The sequence below is a fragment of the Maylandia zebra genome, linkage group LG18 (assembly GCF_041146795.1).
Source record: "Maylandia zebra isolate NMK-2024a linkage group LG18, Mzebra_GT3a, whole genome shotgun sequence".
Classification (NCBI taxonomy): domain Eukaryota; kingdom Metazoa; phylum Chordata; class Actinopteri; order Cichliformes; family Cichlidae; genus Maylandia; species Maylandia zebra.
Genome location: NC_135184.1, coordinates 35,745,966 through 35,764,412, shown reverse-complemented (window position 1 = coordinate 35,764,412; position 18,447 = coordinate 35,745,966). Strand labels below are relative to the sequence as shown.

Below are 18,447 nucleotides of genomic sequence, written 5' to 3'. Positions count from 1 at the left end.
AGCTCCGTATGCTCCGCCCCTCCTCCGCACACGCCCACATCAAAGTGCAACCTGAACTGTTGCTATTCTCATCCCACCTTCACACACACGTATCCTGTTTCTGCTGACCTTCCTTTGTCGTTCTGTCCCTCCACCTCTGCAGAGGCTCCACCCTAAAACCTTTGACTGTAGACCTCAGCACGTCTCGTGTGCCCAGCACTTTCACAAGCGTCTGTGTCCCTGCAGAGCACAGCTCTTCTCCTAGCTCCCATCCTGTGTTTTCTCCATAGACCATAGGTGTCAAACTCTGGCCCGCGGGCCAAATTTGGCCTAATTACATTTGGCCCGCGAAGCCATACCAAATGACTATCAGAGCTGGCCTGCTGGTATTACACTGCTAATATATATATTGTTTAGTATTAAGCTTTGCTTGTTCCATATTCAGTTTTTCAGCACAACATGTTTGAGTCCATAAGAAAAGATTCATTCTCATATCTGGAGGAATAAATATATTTCAATAAATATTAACGTTAGCCCGCGACTTTGTTCCAGTTTTGAATTTTGGCCCACTGTGTGTTTGAGTTTGACACCCCTGCTGTAGACGGTGCAGTTCCTGTACTCCATCAACACCCAAGCAAACGGCTCTGCTGTTTCTTGGTGCTTCCTCCATCTCCAGTGTCACCACAGATGCTGACCGCCCTCCATCAGCGACATGTAGCCGCTGCTGCTGAGCTCTTTATAGATGAGAGCTCTATGACAGAGGTGCTGTCACCGCCATCTATGGGACGAGATCCCGAAATAAAGGAATGAATCACGTCCGCAAGACGAAATGTGAAAGACGGAGGTGAAAGTGTGAAAATGGGAAAAACCAAACGATTAAATGTAAAAACAAACAAACAAACAGGTTCATGTGAAATCTGTGATAACGACAAACAACACGAAGCTTTGAATTGTGTAGTTTTATTGCTGTTGTGAGGCTGCAGAGCTGCCAGCAGCAGCTCTCAGCAGGCAGCGCGATGCGCAGCGCGGCTTTAACGCTGCTGTCAGGGAGCGCTGGCGTTCATCTTCTCCTGGCAGCCGTCCCAGAAGCTCTGAAGTCTGTTGTCTTTGTTGCTGCAGAAGTCGGTGAAGTCTCTGAGCAGCCGGTCCGCCAGCCGCTCGTCGCCCAGCACTCCGGTTCTCCACGCTTTGGTCAGCATGGTGTTGTAGGCCCAGTAGTAGCCCACCCTCTCCTCCCCTCCGAACGGGCCCTGGCTGTTGGAGGTGGTGGAGTTTCTACGGCGGCGCTGCTGCCCGCTCGAATACTTCCTCTTAGCGTACGGCAGCTGCAGGAACACGGTGCCTGAAACGAGGCGGTGAAACTGGTCAGCTTCCCACAAACACAGTGGGTGTCTGTGCTGTGACGGGACTAACCTGTGACGTGGATGTACTGAGGCTTGTTCTCAGACGGGAAATTAAAGGTGGAAGCAGAAAACTTGTCATGCACGAAGCCAAACCTGGTAGAAAGAGTACAGTGTTCACACAAAGTGAAGCATGATGGAGAATAGAGCTGGGCGATATATCGAGTTTTTAAAACATATCGATATATTTTATACGAGATATAAGATGTGACAATATCCTTTATATCGATATAGTCTATGTTACGTTATAATTATAGTTGTGGAGCCGCAAGTTTGCCTCTCTTTCGTCCACTTTTGTCTCTACACAACGTTACTCCGCCTCACCTTCACTGAAGACAACTCCCCCTCCTCCCCCATCGCTTCACGTGCAGGCAGCGACAAGACGGACACGGCAAATCTCCGTTAACGAGTTACTGCGCATCGCCCCATGCGTGGGGCTGGACGGCGTCAACGTGCTAACGAGCTAAACATGCTAACGAGCTAAACATGCTAACGAGCTAACAGCGCTAACCCTAAAATTCTTTCATTCTCTCAAAAGTTGACAGTGCGCCTTATGTATGAATTCTGGTTGTGCTTGATGGCCGCGAACCGATTTTATGTGGTACACGGCGCTCAGCAATCTGTCAAAAATGTTTGAGTACGACTTTGGTCAGCTACGGAGCTGCACCGCTTGATGGATTGTCGGCGCATTACGGCTACCGAGGAGCTTCGCGGAGTGATACGTACTGTGCATCAACGTAATATTACCGTATTGTGTGTGTATAAGGACCATAAATGGCACCTGTAAGAGACGTGGTTATGAAGCGGATTTCAAACTCCAGGCTGTCAGTCACACAGTAAAACTTGGGAACAGAGCAGCTGTGAAATCTGTCTGTCTTTGTTATTACGCTCAGCGTCTTTTAGTTTACATTTTGACTGCACAATTGTGAGCTCTTTGTTTAGCACAAAAACAACCTTGTTTTCTTTTATTTATGGAGCATTATTATTTAATAAATGCTCATAATTTAATTTTGAGTAATTTTTCATGTACATCTGCTCTATGTTAATAAAAGTGCCTGTGTGACATCTGGGACACAGCTTTGACTAAGAACTCTTTTTGTTCTTACTTTATGGCTTAAAAAAAAAAAAAAAAATCGAGATATATATCTTATATCGCCATCCAGCTAAAAAATATCGAGATATGAATTTTGGGTCATATCGCCCAGCCCTAATGGAGAACATTAAGCTGAAAATCCTAAACTCTAAGTCTGATTTCAGGAAAGGGGCCGAGTTGTAAACGTAGAACGACACGATGAGCGCTGGCTTCACGCTGCCACAGAGCACAAACCTCACAGGAAAGTAACATGAAGCAAGCGCCTCTTTCTTCCACACAGCTTCTGATCGTTTCATCTCCTGCCCCATCACGTGTTCGTGTTTACTCGAGTCTGTCCGTTTAGATTCACGGCTGTTATAAGTAACCATGTTTAGAGTTAGCAGCTAAAGCTAATCGGCTTGTATCCAACGTCAAGTTAGCGCAACAGGGTCAGCCAAGGTTTACATGTGAGATTCAAACACGATAAAGCCGTAGGTCGATAGAATAACAGGAAGTCAAAGAAACACTGAAATGGCTGAAACAAAGAGCAGAACATTCATGAATCTAACGCTGTGGAGTGTTTCTAACAGATCACAGAAGCCTGCGTGTCAAAACTAGAAGCAACAGAAGAGTAATGCATGTTTCTTTACATGTTTAGCCCTGCAGCAGCTAACGCAGCGCTCCATGTGTAACTGACAGCACAGTGCAGACAGCGACTACAACCTGTAGAGGACGGCCTCCTGAAAGAGCTGCATCCTGTCCCAGTACGTCTCCGGTTCAAACCCTGTGTGATGACAGGACACATGTTGTCACTGAGCCACATGGACGCACACGAAAGACTCGTTCAGAGAGGCGGGAACCTTCAAAAAGGTTGTCGCTGCCATTCTTCAGCAGGCAGTGGACGTTCAGAGGAATGAAGAGCTGCGCTCTCAGCGGGTCTCCGTACAGGCAGGACGTCAGAGCGAAGGGAACTTCCAGCACCGGCACCAACAGGAAACCACAGGACGCCGCCTTCCTGTGCCAGCCTTGGACCTGATGGACAGTGACCGTTAAAACCTGTGAATCAGACACTTCCTCTGGGCTCATGTAAAGATTATGGCTGCCTGACGGCTCTTATTTTTCACACTCTCAAAGCACAGCAGTAAATCTGTCACACAGTCACTGTGCTCCAGTGCAGCGGGTGTGTTTGTAGCTGTTCTCTGTGGAGCTCAAACGTACGACCTGCAGAGTCACTGTGCACAGCCACACAAACGATTCACTTTACTCGGCCTGTCTCCCCTCGGTGTGGTTCATTCATCACATAATGACACAGTGACACTCCCACAGACAGTGTCTGTGCTCTCACAGCATTCATGTTTCTATTCTGCTACAGCAGCACATGTACATACTGCATGTATACTCTGTGCACACCATGCATCAAACAGAGCTGAGCTGCAGTTTGGACGTTAGAGGGATGCACACGCTGGCTTTGACTGCAGCGCTGCTTTGAACCAGGACACGTGCTTACCATTTCAAAGAGCACTGCAGCAGTGACGGCCATCCAGTGCAGCTTGATCTCAAAGGCAGCGTTGAGCGAGAAGTTGCCGTGGTAATAACAGCTGCACCACTCAGTTCGGTCACTGCGGTTGTTGACGTCCACGTCTAGAGTGACCGTCTTCTGCTCTGGAACTGTAGCAGCTACAGGACACGTGGACAAGGGTGGGAAAACAGGAAGACGGGAGACAAAGCAGCAAAGAAAAGGAGAGGCTGAGGCATGATGAAGAGCACAGCTGCTGACGGCTTCATGGACGACCCTCCAAGGTTGGATCGACACTGACTGACGCTCGGTTTTCTAGATTACACACCAGCTTTGAATAAGTATTCATATACAGTCTGGTATGTGAGCCAGCACTTATTACCAACTAATGTGTTGATATACTATTTTTGTTTCTTAATTCTGAATATTTATATGTAAGACTGAAGCTCCAGATGTGGACCGTTTAGTGCACATGGCTGCACAGATACAGGAACCTCTGCAAACTGGCACCAGCTTTATCACTGTGCTAACATTCATGTTTCCAGGTACGGGCGCATTATTCCAGCTCCTGGATGCAAAGTTTAAGCCAGTCCAACTGCAAAACAGCAATGTTTTAACAAATGATGCATTTAATGGCTGCAGGAAGCAAGAAACAAGCATGAGTGCAGGCAGCAGAGGGACAGGTGAGGACAACGCACACCACAGCACTAGTAACCCACAGCCACTGACACCACAGCGTGCACCGAGACTCCACACCACCAGTGCAACTACTGCTGCTTATGCACTAACCACACAGCATGCACTGAGGGGGCTATTTGATCACATGGATACTATTAGAACTACAGGTAGTGTGCATGCACTGCAGAACACAACGCCAGCTGTCCCGTGCAGATCTGCAGGCGCCCGTGAGGCCAGCTGAGCCCTGCATCTGTGTCAGTGACGGCGCAGGGGGAGGACGATGTCAGGGACAAACACGAATGATGGTAAATGAGGTTTGGATGTTACGTCTGTGGGTTTTACATGTAGGCTCGTCGTTTTCAGTTTGGGGTGCAGTACAGCATCGTCTGTTAATCTACGAAAACTGCAAATACATGCAAAGAAGAAGCAGAAGCACACTGCATCAGGGCCACTGACTGCAGTCACACATCGATTCACTGCTGTGCTACAGTTGTCTGTGTGTGTGAGGACTGCTGCTACAAAAACTGAAGGAACAAAGGAAATGTGTGCAAACTGAAAACCACGAGTGTTGATGCATCCAAGGCCAACAGCTGGAGGGTGCAGAGTTGAGCAGATGTTGGCCGTGATGCTACAGCCATAATCCAATCCTAAATAACACTCAGGATTTCCCCTTTGGCTTGTGCAGCACTGGACCAACATCCCCAAACAAATGCAGCCTGTTCACCTTTGGTGACACGCTGGGCTCAGCCGGCCCCCTGAGGCAGGCTGCAGTACGATCTGCATCAGACTGCATTAGACGGTGTGGGTCGGGCTGGGTGTACCTAGCAGTGCAGCGGCCTGGCTGCGTCCTCCAAAGCTGCGGCTGAAGGAGCTGTGCCTACTTGCGTAGGAAGCTGGTCGGCTGGGCAGCCAGGGCAGGAGGAAGGCCGGGAGGTCGCAGGGGCGCCGCTCCTCCAGCACGAAGGCCACCTCGAACCACTTTCTTTGGAACAGGGAAAAATCCTCTAGTGCTGCAGTGGACCAGCCCCCGCCTGCAGCGGTGGAGAGCGGGGGGGTGGCGCCTACAGGGGAAACGGCTGTATGAGAATAACCACACGTTTAAAATGTATTCGCCGAGTTAAAAGGATGTTTGTCCGTGTGCCTGTTCACTCACCGTCCTTCTCTCCCACTATCCTGTAGAAGTAGAAGCCGTAGACAAAGGTGCGCATGGCTTCCCCCGAGGCGTGCGTCACCAAACCTTCATCCAACATTTTCTACATAGAAGTCAGTTTATGGTCACTACATTCAGATGACATGGACAGAGGAGAGTGGCTGCAAGCCGAGCCCTCATAATGTCCTCCAGATTCCTCACAGCTGTGGCCCTCACCACAAAACTGACCTTTCACTTTGCATTTTAGGGCCACAGACCTTGTTTACATAAAGTATCGTCTGTTTTTGAGCGAAAATAAAACGAGAAAATGTTCAGATTATTTTGACTGTCTGATGAACCACAGAGTGCTGTGTGTTGAACTCCAGTGAGAAAGGTTTCTTTGAAGCATTTATAAAAGTTAAATGGCAGCACATAATCACAGCTGTGGCCCTCAGGGGTCAAACTTGTCCTCATCTGGTTTGATTGATACTTAATTAATATGAGGTGGATTTTTCCCCACTTTTAATTAAAACTTAATTCAAACATTTTGACACTATTTTTATTGCATTTCAAATCGAAGTCTGATAAAACCTGATTTATACCAAATGTTTCTTTGTTTTCAGGTAAAAAATAAATTTAATGATCAGTTATTGTGATTATTGTTTCACAGCCAGAGTCGGCTGCTTTGACAGATGATCACAGACGGGTTTATGTCAAAGTTCATTTAGAAAGCCGTTTTTAAACTACTTCTAATCACATCTGTTGTCCTCTGGGCTCAAAAAGGCTCCGTTTGCTTTGACTGTTTATAAAGCAACAAGTATAAAATATCATCCATCTCTGTTTCAAGGATTTATTCAACTTTATTCCAACTCATTACCTGATGATCTTCTATTGTGTCTTCATCATGAAATGATATCACTTTTGTGCTTCTATGATAAATCTTGTTTCAGCATGAAAACTTCCCTGCCAGACTCAGGATGTCATAAACTGGCCGTAGCGACTCTGCTGGATGCACGGCAGTAAGAATCAACACACCCACACACAGCAAAAGTATTCGGCCCCTTGAACTTTCCCACATTTTGTCACATTACAGCCACAAACATGAATCAATGTTATTGGAATTCCAGGTGAAAGACCAACACAAAGTGGTGCACACGTGAGAAGTGGAAGGAAAATCAGACATGACTCCAAACATCTTTACAAATAAATAACTGCAAAGTGGGGTGTGCGTAATTATTCAGCCCCTTTGGTCTGAGTGCAGTCAGTTGCACATAGACGTTGCCTGATGAGTGCTAATGACTAAACAAAGTGCACCTGTGTGTAATCTAATGTCAGTACAAATACAGCTGCTCTGTGACGGCCTCAGAGGTTGTCTAAGAGAATATTGGGAGCAACAACACCATGAAGTCCAAAGAACACACCAGACAGGTCAGGCATAAAGTTATTGAGACATTTAAAGCAGGCTTAGGCTACAAAAAGATTTCCCAAGCCTTGAACATCCCACGGAGCACTGTTCAAGCAATCATTCAGAAATGGAAGGAGTATGGCACAACTGTAAACCTACCAAGACAAGGCCGTCCACCTAAACTCACAGGCCGAACAAGGAGAGCGCTGATCAGAAATGCAGCCAAGAGGCCCATGGTGACTCTGGACGAGCTGCAGAGATCTACAGCTCAGGTGGGGGAATCTGTCCACAGGACAACTATTAGTCGTGCACTGCACAAAGTTGGCCTTTATGGAAGAGCGGCAAGAAGAAAGCCATTGTTAACAGAAAACCATAAGAAGTCCCTCGTTGTCCCTCCTTGTTTGTCATTGAGTTGGCTGTAGAGCAGGTCGTCTGCTAATTGGATGGTTGTTGGTTCAATCTCTGTGTGCTCTAGTCTGGAGTTCTTACCAAGGTGTCCTTGGGCAAGTTACTGAACCCCAACTTGGTCTCTGATGCATCCATTGGCATGTGAACGTTAAAAAGCAGAATAGAAGCAGAATACATGGTGTATAATGCTTTCAGTGCTCGAGTAGAAAAGCAACTGAAGGAGTATGGGACCTGGCGAACGCACTTTTCTCCTCTCCCTTATCTTCCCTGCTTATGTCCTTGTCTAGTCTCGTGTTTTTTGTATTACTTTTCCCTGGAACACTCTCTCACAGTCTGTTCTCTAAAACCTAAAAGAGGAATTATGGGTTGGATCAACTGGTCCCTAAATGCAATTGACACCCCTTTCTCAACGAGAAGTCTGGGCTCGGGTGAGCCTGAGTGCTGAAGATATCTACCTATTCGGAACCATGGTAACGGGGTTCTGGTTGATCGGAGCTGGCTTGGCCCTGACTTATCGAAGAATTAAGGAAGCGGAACCGGCTGTTCAAACCCCCACAAGGCTGCCTGCTGGGATTGGAACAATCTGAAGAGGCGTGAGTTTCTCAAAATGGGCTCATTGAGTGCAGCACGGATAAGATCTTGGAGAGGCTATGGCTGCTGTGAATACTCAGAATAAGATCTCTGACTGCAGACTGGATACATCTCAGAAGGGCTCGCTTGGAATAAGATCTCTGAGTGCAGACTGGATGACATCTTGGGGAGGCACACTGCCGTGAGTTCTCAGAATCGGCTCCTTGAGCACAAGAAATGACAACATCACAGAACGCAAGTATGAGAGCTCACGGCTCTCCAACGGGAGATTGAGAGACCAGTGTTGGACTGTAGAACTGCTTTGAAATTCATATGAGCTGTTCGCACTAAAGTAAAAACCTCCATCACTTTTGTGGATACCCCTTCGGCACCAGCCGTGGGCTCAAGGCTGGAGCCGAACAACAACTCCCTGATAACGACTGTGTTTAGACTGTTCTTCCCATTCCATGCAAGGCCACCTGGGTTGGCTGGAAGACTGTTTACTTAGCCTAGCAGGGTGAAGGACACTGACTCAGCTGAACTCTGGACACGCACACACATACATATACTGATACTGATAAGCACTCACTGACGCATCACCCTCCCTACCCCGGATCCAACGCCACCTCCAACGCTTACCTCCCCTCTGATGTGGACATCGGGTCAGTTGGAGGCGCAGTCGAAGATTGCAGCGGTCCCAGATCAGATGTACACACTGGAACTCTTTGCCATGTTGCTGTCTGTGTTTATTGTGCTGTGGTGTGTTGATATCTGTGCATTCCTGTATTATCCTTCTGTGTTACACATTTCGATGTTTTTTTCCTCGCCTGACCTGTCTCCCCAATGTGATGTTTGTATTGTATGTATTGTACGGTCGGCAAGGTCTGTCATCTCGGTTGTGGGCAAAAGACCTGCAGCTGACAAATAAAGGCTCTCTCATCTCATCATCTCTTTCTTGATCTTCATCATAACTGAAGTGGAAGATGTGTAGTCCTCTGACACATCTTCTATTTCACTTCATAGCCTTCTTCCACTCCTGTGGGTGGGTGATGTGGGGGCTTCTTCAGAGAAAGGGTAGCATGTGCTCTAAATATTGGCAACATTTTCTTTATCTTCTAACTCTGGATCTTCCTGACCATTGATTCTTCCTCATTATACTAGAGGACAATATGTGCTTTGTTCTGCTGCTCATCATTTTCCACAACATGGTAATTTTTTTACTTTTCATACTTTCTGTGTATGCATCACTGTAGGGTCGACCTTACAACATGAAGCACCTCGAGGCGACTGTTGTTGTGATTTGGCGCTGTGTAAACAAATTGTGTTGTTGGTAAGTGGCCTGTATTTGTATAGCACTTTACTAGTCCCAACTCTTGCGCCACGATCTTGTTGTTGTTCTTGTTACACATCAGTGATCAAAGATGTGTGAAAGCAGTTTGGTGTGACAATGTGGCCATTGGCAACACATTGGCAACACATTGGCAACACATTGGCAACACATTGGGGTCGTTTTTGACCCCTGAGGACAGCAGGTGTTAGTAAATCCAATAACAACCCCATAAATAAATCAAATGACTTAAAACTTATTCCGATCATGTATAGCATAGTACTGAATAACTCCTGTTATCTTCAGACCATTTGATGAATAAAAAACACATTTTTGATGAAAAAGATTTCTTTTCGGGTCAAAAATGACTCGAGGACAACACAAGGGTTCAAGCAGCAGCTTAGATCTGCCGTGCTCGTCTTCACAGCCTGGCTGAGCTAACACGGCGGGGCCGTCCTTCCTGGTGCGGCGCAGATCCTCCATTAACAAACAGCTTTGCTACATCGTATCTGACTATTGGAGCCACATGCAGGCTGCAAACTAACGGCGTGGCCTACACTGCAGTTATGACTCACACTCTAATCAGCAGCAACAAACATCCTCCATCTCGTCACATTGAATCAAAGTTGGCACCAGGAAGTCCTACCTGCATGATATCCACCGCCATCCCCTGTGTGGCCACACCCTCCACGTTAGTGACCAGCCAATGAACCACTTCTGCGCTGATAAAGCAGTTGAGCGGCAGGCCCTTCTGCTCTGGGAGAAGCTGTACGCCCGTCCTGTAATGCAACCACACAGACAAATCACTGCAGAGAGTAATAGAGCAGGGCGATATGACCAAAAATACTCATCACCATATACAGTTGAAAATTTGCGATAACCATATAATTGACCCTAGACAAAATACTTTACAACTCCACAACTTTATTAGTGCAAAAACCCATCAATGTATTTTCACTTAAACAAGCAGCTGTTTTTTATGTGCATTAAAGTTATATAAACTTTAACAGTGCAAATTCCTCGCTGACAGTTTAACCAAAAGGCGTTTCCAGTGGAAACTGGCCGACATATCCTCAGCATAACCATTTATAATATCCACAAAACTTAAAGAGGTTAAACACACACAGTACGGTAACATTATGTTGAAGCACAGTACGTATCACTCCGCGAGGCTCCGCCTACGATAGCCGTAATGCTCCAACAATCCATCAAGCGGTGCGGCTTCGTAGCTTAGCAAAGTCGTACTGAAACATGTGACAGATTTTCGAGCGCCGTGCACATAAAATCGTTTCGAGGTCAGTAAACACAACCAGAGTTCATACATAAGGCACACGGGGTTATAAGGGGCTCTGTCGACTTTCAGACAAATCAAAGGATTGATTTTAAGTGTGCCATATTTTCCAAACAACACGGTAATAACGACGGCCCGCTAGCATGCGCTACCAAAAATAGTGCTTTGTTGTGTATCTGACGGACAAAAGCTAAACCAGTTCCACACCAGTGAAGCTGCAGCATTTTTACAAACCAGTTCAGGTTCATGGTTTCACTCAACGATCCGCTTTCGCTCTTCTCCGCCATGATTTTTCCGCCATGCGCATATGTAAACAAAGGCACTGCGCATGTGCATTTTACCCATATTCTATCGCCATCATTTTCTTATCGTTGCCCAACATTACACCGGTGTTACTGCCCTAGACTGAAACAAACTGGCACTTTTCATTTGGAAGTTCAGATTGTTAGAAATGTTCTTCTTATCTCACCTGCAGATATCCAGCGACCACAAGAACCCTGAAGTATGTTTTTATCTGAGCACGTTAGTTTTGGCCATTCCTGCTGGCAGTGGCCCACGGGGAGACACACGTGCTAACGTTTCATAGATTTTCCTCCGTTATCGTACCGACTCATTGGTCCCAAACAATCAGGAGACATTAAAAAGGAATCTTACGTGGGATGTTTGATCGCTTCCAGGATCTCCATGAGTGTGGAGGAAGAGGACAGAGAGAGGACTCCTGCTGCAGACTGCCCACTGTGAACACATCAGTGAGTGGAATTAGCAGCTCCGTGCACTGAAGTCACGATACAAAATAACGTGGGCGTTTCCTCTACACGAGGCGCTAAAAGCAACGGTCTCAGTTTAACCACATTCTACAAACTGTTTTTCTGACAAGTGTTGACCTCATGAAAACTTGGATGAGCTTAATGTTTCTAAAGTATCCGAGTACATAAAAGAGCAGGTCACCTGACGTCGGTGCTGCAGGCTGCAGCTTCTCCTGTAGGCTGCGCTGCTGCTCCGGGCTGAACTCCTCTGTCTGCAGCCTCGCTCGTCTCAGCCGCCAGCTACAGTCGCACACGTCACAAAGGTTTCCCACATTACACACTGTTCGTCACTCTGGTGGTATCTGCACATGCCGACGGTGTCAGCCACACCGACACAAAGGACGCGTGTGGGTCTGCACAGCAATGAGCCGTTTAACACAAAGTCATCTGTTCCCACAGCGGGATGAGACAGGATGTCATTCCCAGTGTGCTTCATGGCTGATGGAAAGCTACCTTTGTGTTCAGGTGCTGAGACAGCAGCTCACAGGAGCTGTGCTTGGAGGCAACGCTGCAGATAATAATGTTTTAGTTGCCTCATCCCAAGCTGTGGCCTAAATGACAGTTTTCTGCTTTCCTCAGCTGGAAAACAAGAGTTGAGATGAAACTTTGATACAAGCTCAGCTAAAATGTAGTTTTGTTTTTTTAAATGTCAAACATTGGAAAACAACACAAACCTTTTTTCTAACAGCCAATGGCTCAGCATGTTTGTGCTCTCGGCTCATGGTGAACATGAATAAAAACATCAAACAAAAAAGTCGCTTCAAACTGTAGAAACGGAGATTTCTACGGGGCTGTCAACGTTAACGTGTTAGCACGTGTTAGTGGACGCACTTCATACAAACTGCCTGAGACTCTGACAGACGCATTTCAGGGATTTTGGGTCGTTCTGCGCTGCAGACGGTTCATTGTGTTGACAGTTTGAATTGCGTAACCGTGACGACGGACTAACACGTGTTAACACGTTAACAGCCCTAATTTCTACATGTCAATATATGGACCCCAAGTGGCCCCCGGGCCACGAGTTTGACACCCCTGCTCTATAGTTGGTCTCTCTGTGTTTGTACATCATTAATGGAAAGCACCAGCGTAAGGACAATACATGAACAGATGTGGTCAGGTACAACAGACATGTGCACACCATCAAACATCTGCATGTACAGGCACCACGTGAGGAAACAGGACGGGCTGAGAAACTGAATGTTAGTGATGCAGAACCGGCTGTGACAGAAACTGCACTGGATTATTACTAATCTGACACTAGATTCAATGCAATAAGCAGCCATAAAACATGCAAACAAACGTGATCCCAGTGCGAGGAGGTCTCAGCAAACATCACTACGAGCACTGCTGCAAAGCATGCTCAGGCAGCGACACAGCAAACGACACACACGTGCACACCCAGCATCCCCGATACTAACCTGAGAGTGACAGATGTAGGAGGAACGAGGGCTACGTATAAAATCCAAAATAAAGGCCGCGTCCTGTCAGCATACAGGAAGAACACAAGCCAGGATCAAACACCCAAAGCAACAGGAACCAAACAGATGACGGCAGGAAGCACATGGAAGGAGAGAAAGCAAGAGCTGCACACCAAAGCACCATAAATGCACACGTGTCTGCAGAAGCTCAGCGTGAAGCAAAAGGACGTGTTCTGCCGGGCGCACACATCCTCACCTTGCGGGGGCTGTCTACGTATGTGGGAGCTGCGGTCACACTTGCAGGGTCACCGACGGCTGCTGAGGGCTTCGCCGTCTCCTCCAGTGTCCTGACACGAAGCACAACATTTATAAAGACTGACACGCTGCACAGCAAACCACAGAATAATTACATAGCCCTAAAGTTCTGTGAAGAACCATGAACATAATACAAGGCTCAGACAGCCACAGGTCCAGGGGACACGCACTTCTGGTTCTGCTCCATCTCCAGCAGGGCTGATAAGGCTGACGTGCCCTTCTTGCCCTGTGGTGGCGCCACGGGCTCAGCGGGGTACGGAGAGAGCGGGCTGGTCACCTGGAGCCCTTTGAGGGGCGCACTCTTCTGCTGCATATCAGATAAGAAAACGATGCGTCAGCGCCAACAACACTGCAGATCAGTGGTTTGTAACGAGCTCCACTTTGATGTGCTTGCAATCAAAATCTCACCCTGATGATCCTGTCAGAGCGGTGCCGGCGCCGAATACGGTTGAGACCCTCCAGGAAACGAATGAAGCCGTCCAACAGGACCCAGTCCCCGCTGTTACCCGCTCCAGCACCCGCTCCCTCCCCGTAAACGTCCCAGTGTCCCTCCCCATCCGCCACCCGACGAGCCCCTCCGGCCGGCAGCAGGAGGAAGCGAGTTCTCCAGAACTTGAGCGAGTCAATCAAACTGGGGAGGCAGAGGAAGTGACTGGCGTGTGCATATTACATACACGATGTGGGAAGTTATTCAAATGCTACGGTAACAGGACAGTAACGTCCCGACAGCACTGCTACCTGAAGTCCTCCGAGCCACCAGAGCAGATGTACTGGTCCAGGTAGTTCCACTTGTACTCCTCCAGTCTCTCGTGTCCAAACTCGACCCAGCAGCAAACAAACTGAGCATCAGAGTGCGGAGGACACAGGCTGTAGCTGTACTGGATCTGAGCCGACTCGTACGGGTACCTGAAACACACGAGCTGCTGTTGGTGCCAGCGTGGCGTTCGCGCTAACATGAGAAACAGTTCATGCATGTCTCCACGCGTCACATCAGCCAACGATTCTTCGGCTCGTTCATTCACAACTGCAGACAGAGTGTCCTGGAGTCGCAGCGACCAGTTAAACCAGTTCAGTCTGTCACCACGCGTGCTCTGCTTCAGACGGCTCCATCACCTCCATCGTACACAACATGTAATTACCAGCTTCAGCCAACAGTTACATTCAGTTCATTTCAACCACTTAATCCGTTACTTTTACTAGTAATGGATTACTTTTCTACTTAGTAATTCCAAATACTGCTTTAAGCTATCAATCTACACAAAAGTAAAGTTGGATTTTAGCCAAATAATTATTGTTTTTATCTCATTACTTATTAACAAAAGCTGCTGCTGCCTCCGTCTGTTTCTACACGTCAGTGTGGATCCAGGCACGGGTCCTCAGAGGGGGGCCTGCACAGGACTAAGAGCCCTGCTCTGACAGGACACGCCTGCTGGTTCTCGTGTTGGTGTATTTGGGCCGGGTGCACTCACTTTGGCAGGTAGCGAGTAACCGTTATGATCTTGTCTTTGAGGCAGACTTTGTGGAAGGTGCGGCCCATGCTGACCCAGTAAACGCTCTCCTCCTCCTCTGTCCGACGCAGAGACACCAGACCTGAAGACACGAGAAGAATCGGGTCACACGTAGTGACAAACATCTGGCGTTTCTCTTTAAGACGCCACAGCTGGCACACGGACGTCTGTTCTACGGTTATTATGACTGAAGGTTGACAGATAAGCAGCTGCAGCCCAAAGAGAAGACGCGTCGTTTCGTCTTCATCTACAGACCGGCTCTGCACTCAATGTGCAACTGGAAAGAACAGCATCCAACATCATACGTGCACCCACCAGCCAGTGATTGAAAACAGAGCTCGCACTGTCACATACCTCGAGCCGGCCTTCTTCTAAAAACTGAAAAAGCAAAACTTTTAAATTCAGTTTTCAGCTGTAAACACAAACAGATACTCTGAAGACTACTACAAAGTACGGCTGCTTTATTTGTTTCTGCTTCCTCTGTGTTTGCTCAGACTAATGATGACGATGTAATAGATTACAAAGAGTTCTTTCACCTCTGGAGTACAGCGGACTGCTGCCGAGGGGCGTGGCCACAGCGGGCTGCTGTTTTCTGTTATTGGGCTGGACGATGATCTGGTAGCCCTGCATCAGCCTCTGACAGATGAACTCCTCAAACACCTGAGATGCACCCATCACGGGAACGTCATCTTCACGCCTGACAGGAGAACAAAGATGGAGGGCGCATCTTGTTTCAGAAATATGATTGTAGACAGGAAACCTCGAAGTTTCTCTTTAACCAGAGAAATGGTATCCGGTTGTTAAGTGATGACGTGACGAATCCTACTTCCGGGCCTAAAGTAGTCTGCGTTTAATATGGCTTTTGTGTTGTTAACATGTTTAATGTTATGTATTTTCTTCTATTTGATCTCAAAAAGCTCCTAAAACAGTCAGTGATCACTGTTGACCTCCCTCGGCTTTTATTACCACTAATCATTTATTTAAGCTCAGTTTTTAAAACCTTAGGATGTAACTACAGCCCAGCCCATGCAGCAATATATGAATGACTAACCTCGTATTGTGGATGGATTATCTCAGTTGTTCTCCTGGCTGAAGTTTGGTCCTTTTACAGCATCCTGCCATGCGATTACATTTGTTCCTGACCACCGAGAACACTCACGGTAACTTTTATCGAGTGGAAAAAAAGTTAGCTTGTTTATATTATGCTAACGTAGCTGTGTCGCTAGCAGTCACGTAGCACATCATTATATATCAGCTAGCCAAACTTCAGTAACCCTACAAACGTCACTGCTGTTTAGTTTTCTGTCCTCATTTATGTTGGAAGTGATAACAGAGCTGTACGTTTTAATTTGTTTCCAAAACCCCGCAGTCAGGACATGCTATATTGTATTTAGATAGAAGCTAGCGAGCTAACTCCCTGCTAACTTCTAACTCCGTTAAATGTCATAAATTCCGTTTTCATGGATGCCTGGATGTTAAACTCAATTGTTACACCTGGTAGAGCAGAACGCTGATCATTTTATTAAAGATGAAAGACTTTAGACAGTTTTTCAACTCTCAGTAATGCCATAGTGATCGTTTGATATATGGACCTGCAGCGGAGTTTAGACCCAGACACGGCTAGTGACGTCAGACTGAACAACCGGATAGCGCTTTACTCCGTCCCTATGGACCCCAAAGTGCTTCACACTACATCCAGTCATTCACACACACATCCACCCACTGGTGATGGCAGCTACATGTGGCCGCAGCCGCCCTGGGGCGCACTGACAGAGGCGAGGAAGAAAAACTCGGGTCACTCAGTTATTATTTATACCAACTGTGGTTTAGACCCACGCCTGTGTGGACTGGACACTCGTATCAGTGGTAAAAGCACTGATTCTTAGACAGCTTTTCTCCTCTCCCCGAGTACTCCGAGCGCTCTACACACACTCACAGCCGGTCTCCCAAACACTGACTCCAAGCTGAGTCAAACAACATCCACGCTCCGATGGATGCATCGGAGAGCAGCTTGGGGTTAGTATCCTGCCCACATGCAGACTGGAGGACGCAGGGGTGGAAACACCAACCTCCCGATCAGTAGGTGACCTGCTCTACCTCCTGAGCTACAGCCACCCCCACAGCTGGCTGAGCAGCTAACACCGAGACTCCCTGTGTCCTCGAGTACAAGCTGTAAACCAGTGAAGCTGATTCTGACTCGTTCGGGTCATAACCTGAAACCCTCAAACCCCGCCTACAGACGGGGCGGAGCCTACCTGTCCAGGTCGCTGTGCGGCAGCAGATCGTAGCAGCCCTCGGTGTAGTCGTTCTGCAGCGTCTGCCGGTCAGGGAAGTAGTCCGTGGTAAGCGGGAGGCACGCCGGCGTGGTCAGGGACTTCCAGTCCACTCCCACTGTGCAGCAGAAGCTGGGCACTGTGGGGGGTGCAGATAGCAGCAGGCCTTCACACGCGCACACACACACGCACGCACACACAGCAAAACAACAAATCCCCGCAGCACAGACAAATGCAGGTACCCAGAGTGGAGTGGTACAAATGTGGGGGCAAGGATCAGGGAGCGTGGTGGGTGAAGACAGGGAGGAGGTGCGAACGACACAGAGTGGAAAAGAGGGGAAGAAAAAACAAGAGATGTGTTACTCAGTGGCCTGATGCTCCCGAGGGCCTGACGGTGCGCAGCAGCGATCACACATGCAGATTGTGGTTATGTGACGGTCAGGCTGTGATGGCATCGCTCACAAGAAAGTGAAAAACGTTCTTAGCAAAGGCGTGAAGTTCTCCTTCATGCAAACACACAGAGGTGAACAATGGGTTCAGAAGCTCTGCACAGCCATGCAACAACAGCACACTGCAGAGAGCAAGGAGGTCGCGGCGTTCGAAGACGACAGGACGGTGAATTCATTTCAGCTGCGTCATCAGAAAGTGTTGAGAGAAAGCTAGAAAACAGCAGGACGGGGAGAGGGTGACCCGGCGCCACGTGACCTGTGACATCGTTTATATCTGCCGACCCCGGAGAGACTCGCCGCCAAAGCCCTCGCAGGGAGCTCGGGCTTTAGTGGCAGTTTGGAGATTTCAGATATTTATGATCCCAGAGTCTACCTGCAGTTTTCAAACAATTTGTGATACTCATCAACTGGTCCCATTTCATTTCTATAAAGTCAACTGGAACTTACTGGGATCGGCACCAGCGGCAGAGAAGTCCTGAAATGAGCTGCGGTTGGTGAAAGTTCCTGTGGACAAAGACACAGCAGTGTTATCCTGCATGTGCAAACACACAGCACCAGGCTTCACACAGTCACTGAAATGAACTCTGGAAAAAATCAAACGTAAACTACAAACATGGAGGACATGCTGCCAGCAGGCTCTAACGCTTCTGTCTTCACTGCATAGGTGTCAAACTCTGGCCCGCGGGCCAAATTTGGCCCACAGCCTAATTACATTTGGCCCGGAAAGCCATACAAAATTACTATTAGAGCTGGCCTGCCAGTATCATACAGTGCATGTACTGCTAATACTACAACTCCCAGAATGCTCTGTTGGTGTTTTGGCACGTCATTTTGAATTCTGTGTATTTGAGTTTGACACCCCTGCTTCACTGTGACACGTGACTAAACCTCACATACACCTTT

The 18,447-nt window shown here is 47.7% G+C and overlaps 1 protein-coding gene across 12 annotated transcripts in view; it reads right to left on the bottom strand.

Moving 5' to 3' along the window:
* Positions 1–923: 923 nt before the first annotated feature.
* The window catches only part of depdc5 (DEP domain containing 5, GATOR1 subcomplex subunit), a 33,235-nt gene continuing 15,711 nt past the window's right edge, over positions 924–18,447 (bottom strand). For 2 of the 12 annotated variants that reach the window (XM_014414406.2, XM_023155640.2), the window contains exons 26-45: positions 17,992–18,048; positions 17,078–17,261; positions 15,359–15,519; positions 15,177–15,200; positions 14,784–14,904; positions 14,053–14,220; positions 13,723–13,945; positions 13,485–13,621; positions 13,256–13,346; positions 13,000–13,062; positions 11,724–11,821; positions 11,430–11,510; positions 10,131–10,263; positions 5,799–5,898; positions 5,467–5,721; positions 3,959–4,128; positions 3,312–3,483; positions 3,175–3,235; positions 1,393–1,475; positions 924–1,321 (exon numbers count right to left, since the gene is read on the bottom strand). In XM_014414406.2, the coding sequence (XP_014269892.1) occupies positions 1,023–1,321; positions 1,393–1,475; positions 3,175–3,235; positions 3,312–3,483; positions 3,959–4,128; positions 5,467–5,721; positions 5,799–5,898; positions 10,131–10,263; positions 11,430–11,510; positions 11,724–11,821; positions 13,000–13,062; positions 13,256–13,346; positions 13,485–13,621; positions 13,723–13,945; positions 14,053–14,220; positions 14,784–14,904; positions 15,177–15,200; positions 15,359–15,519; positions 17,078–17,261; positions 17,992–18,048 (2,681 nt within the window). In that variant the 3' untranslated portion in view covers positions 924–1,022. Of the gene's footprint in view, positions 1,322–1,392; positions 1,476–3,101; positions 3,236–3,311; positions 3,484–3,958; positions 4,129–5,466; positions 5,722–5,798; positions 5,899–10,130; positions 10,264–11,429; positions 11,511–11,723; positions 11,822–12,999; positions 13,063–13,255; positions 13,347–13,484; positions 13,622–13,722; positions 13,946–14,052; positions 14,221–14,783; positions 14,905–15,176; positions 15,201–15,358; positions 15,520–17,077; positions 17,918–17,991; positions 18,049–18,447 lie in introns of those variants that run through there. The other 10 variants (XM_014414410.2, XM_014414407.2, XM_023155641.2 and 7 more) reach the window with 10 other exon arrangements.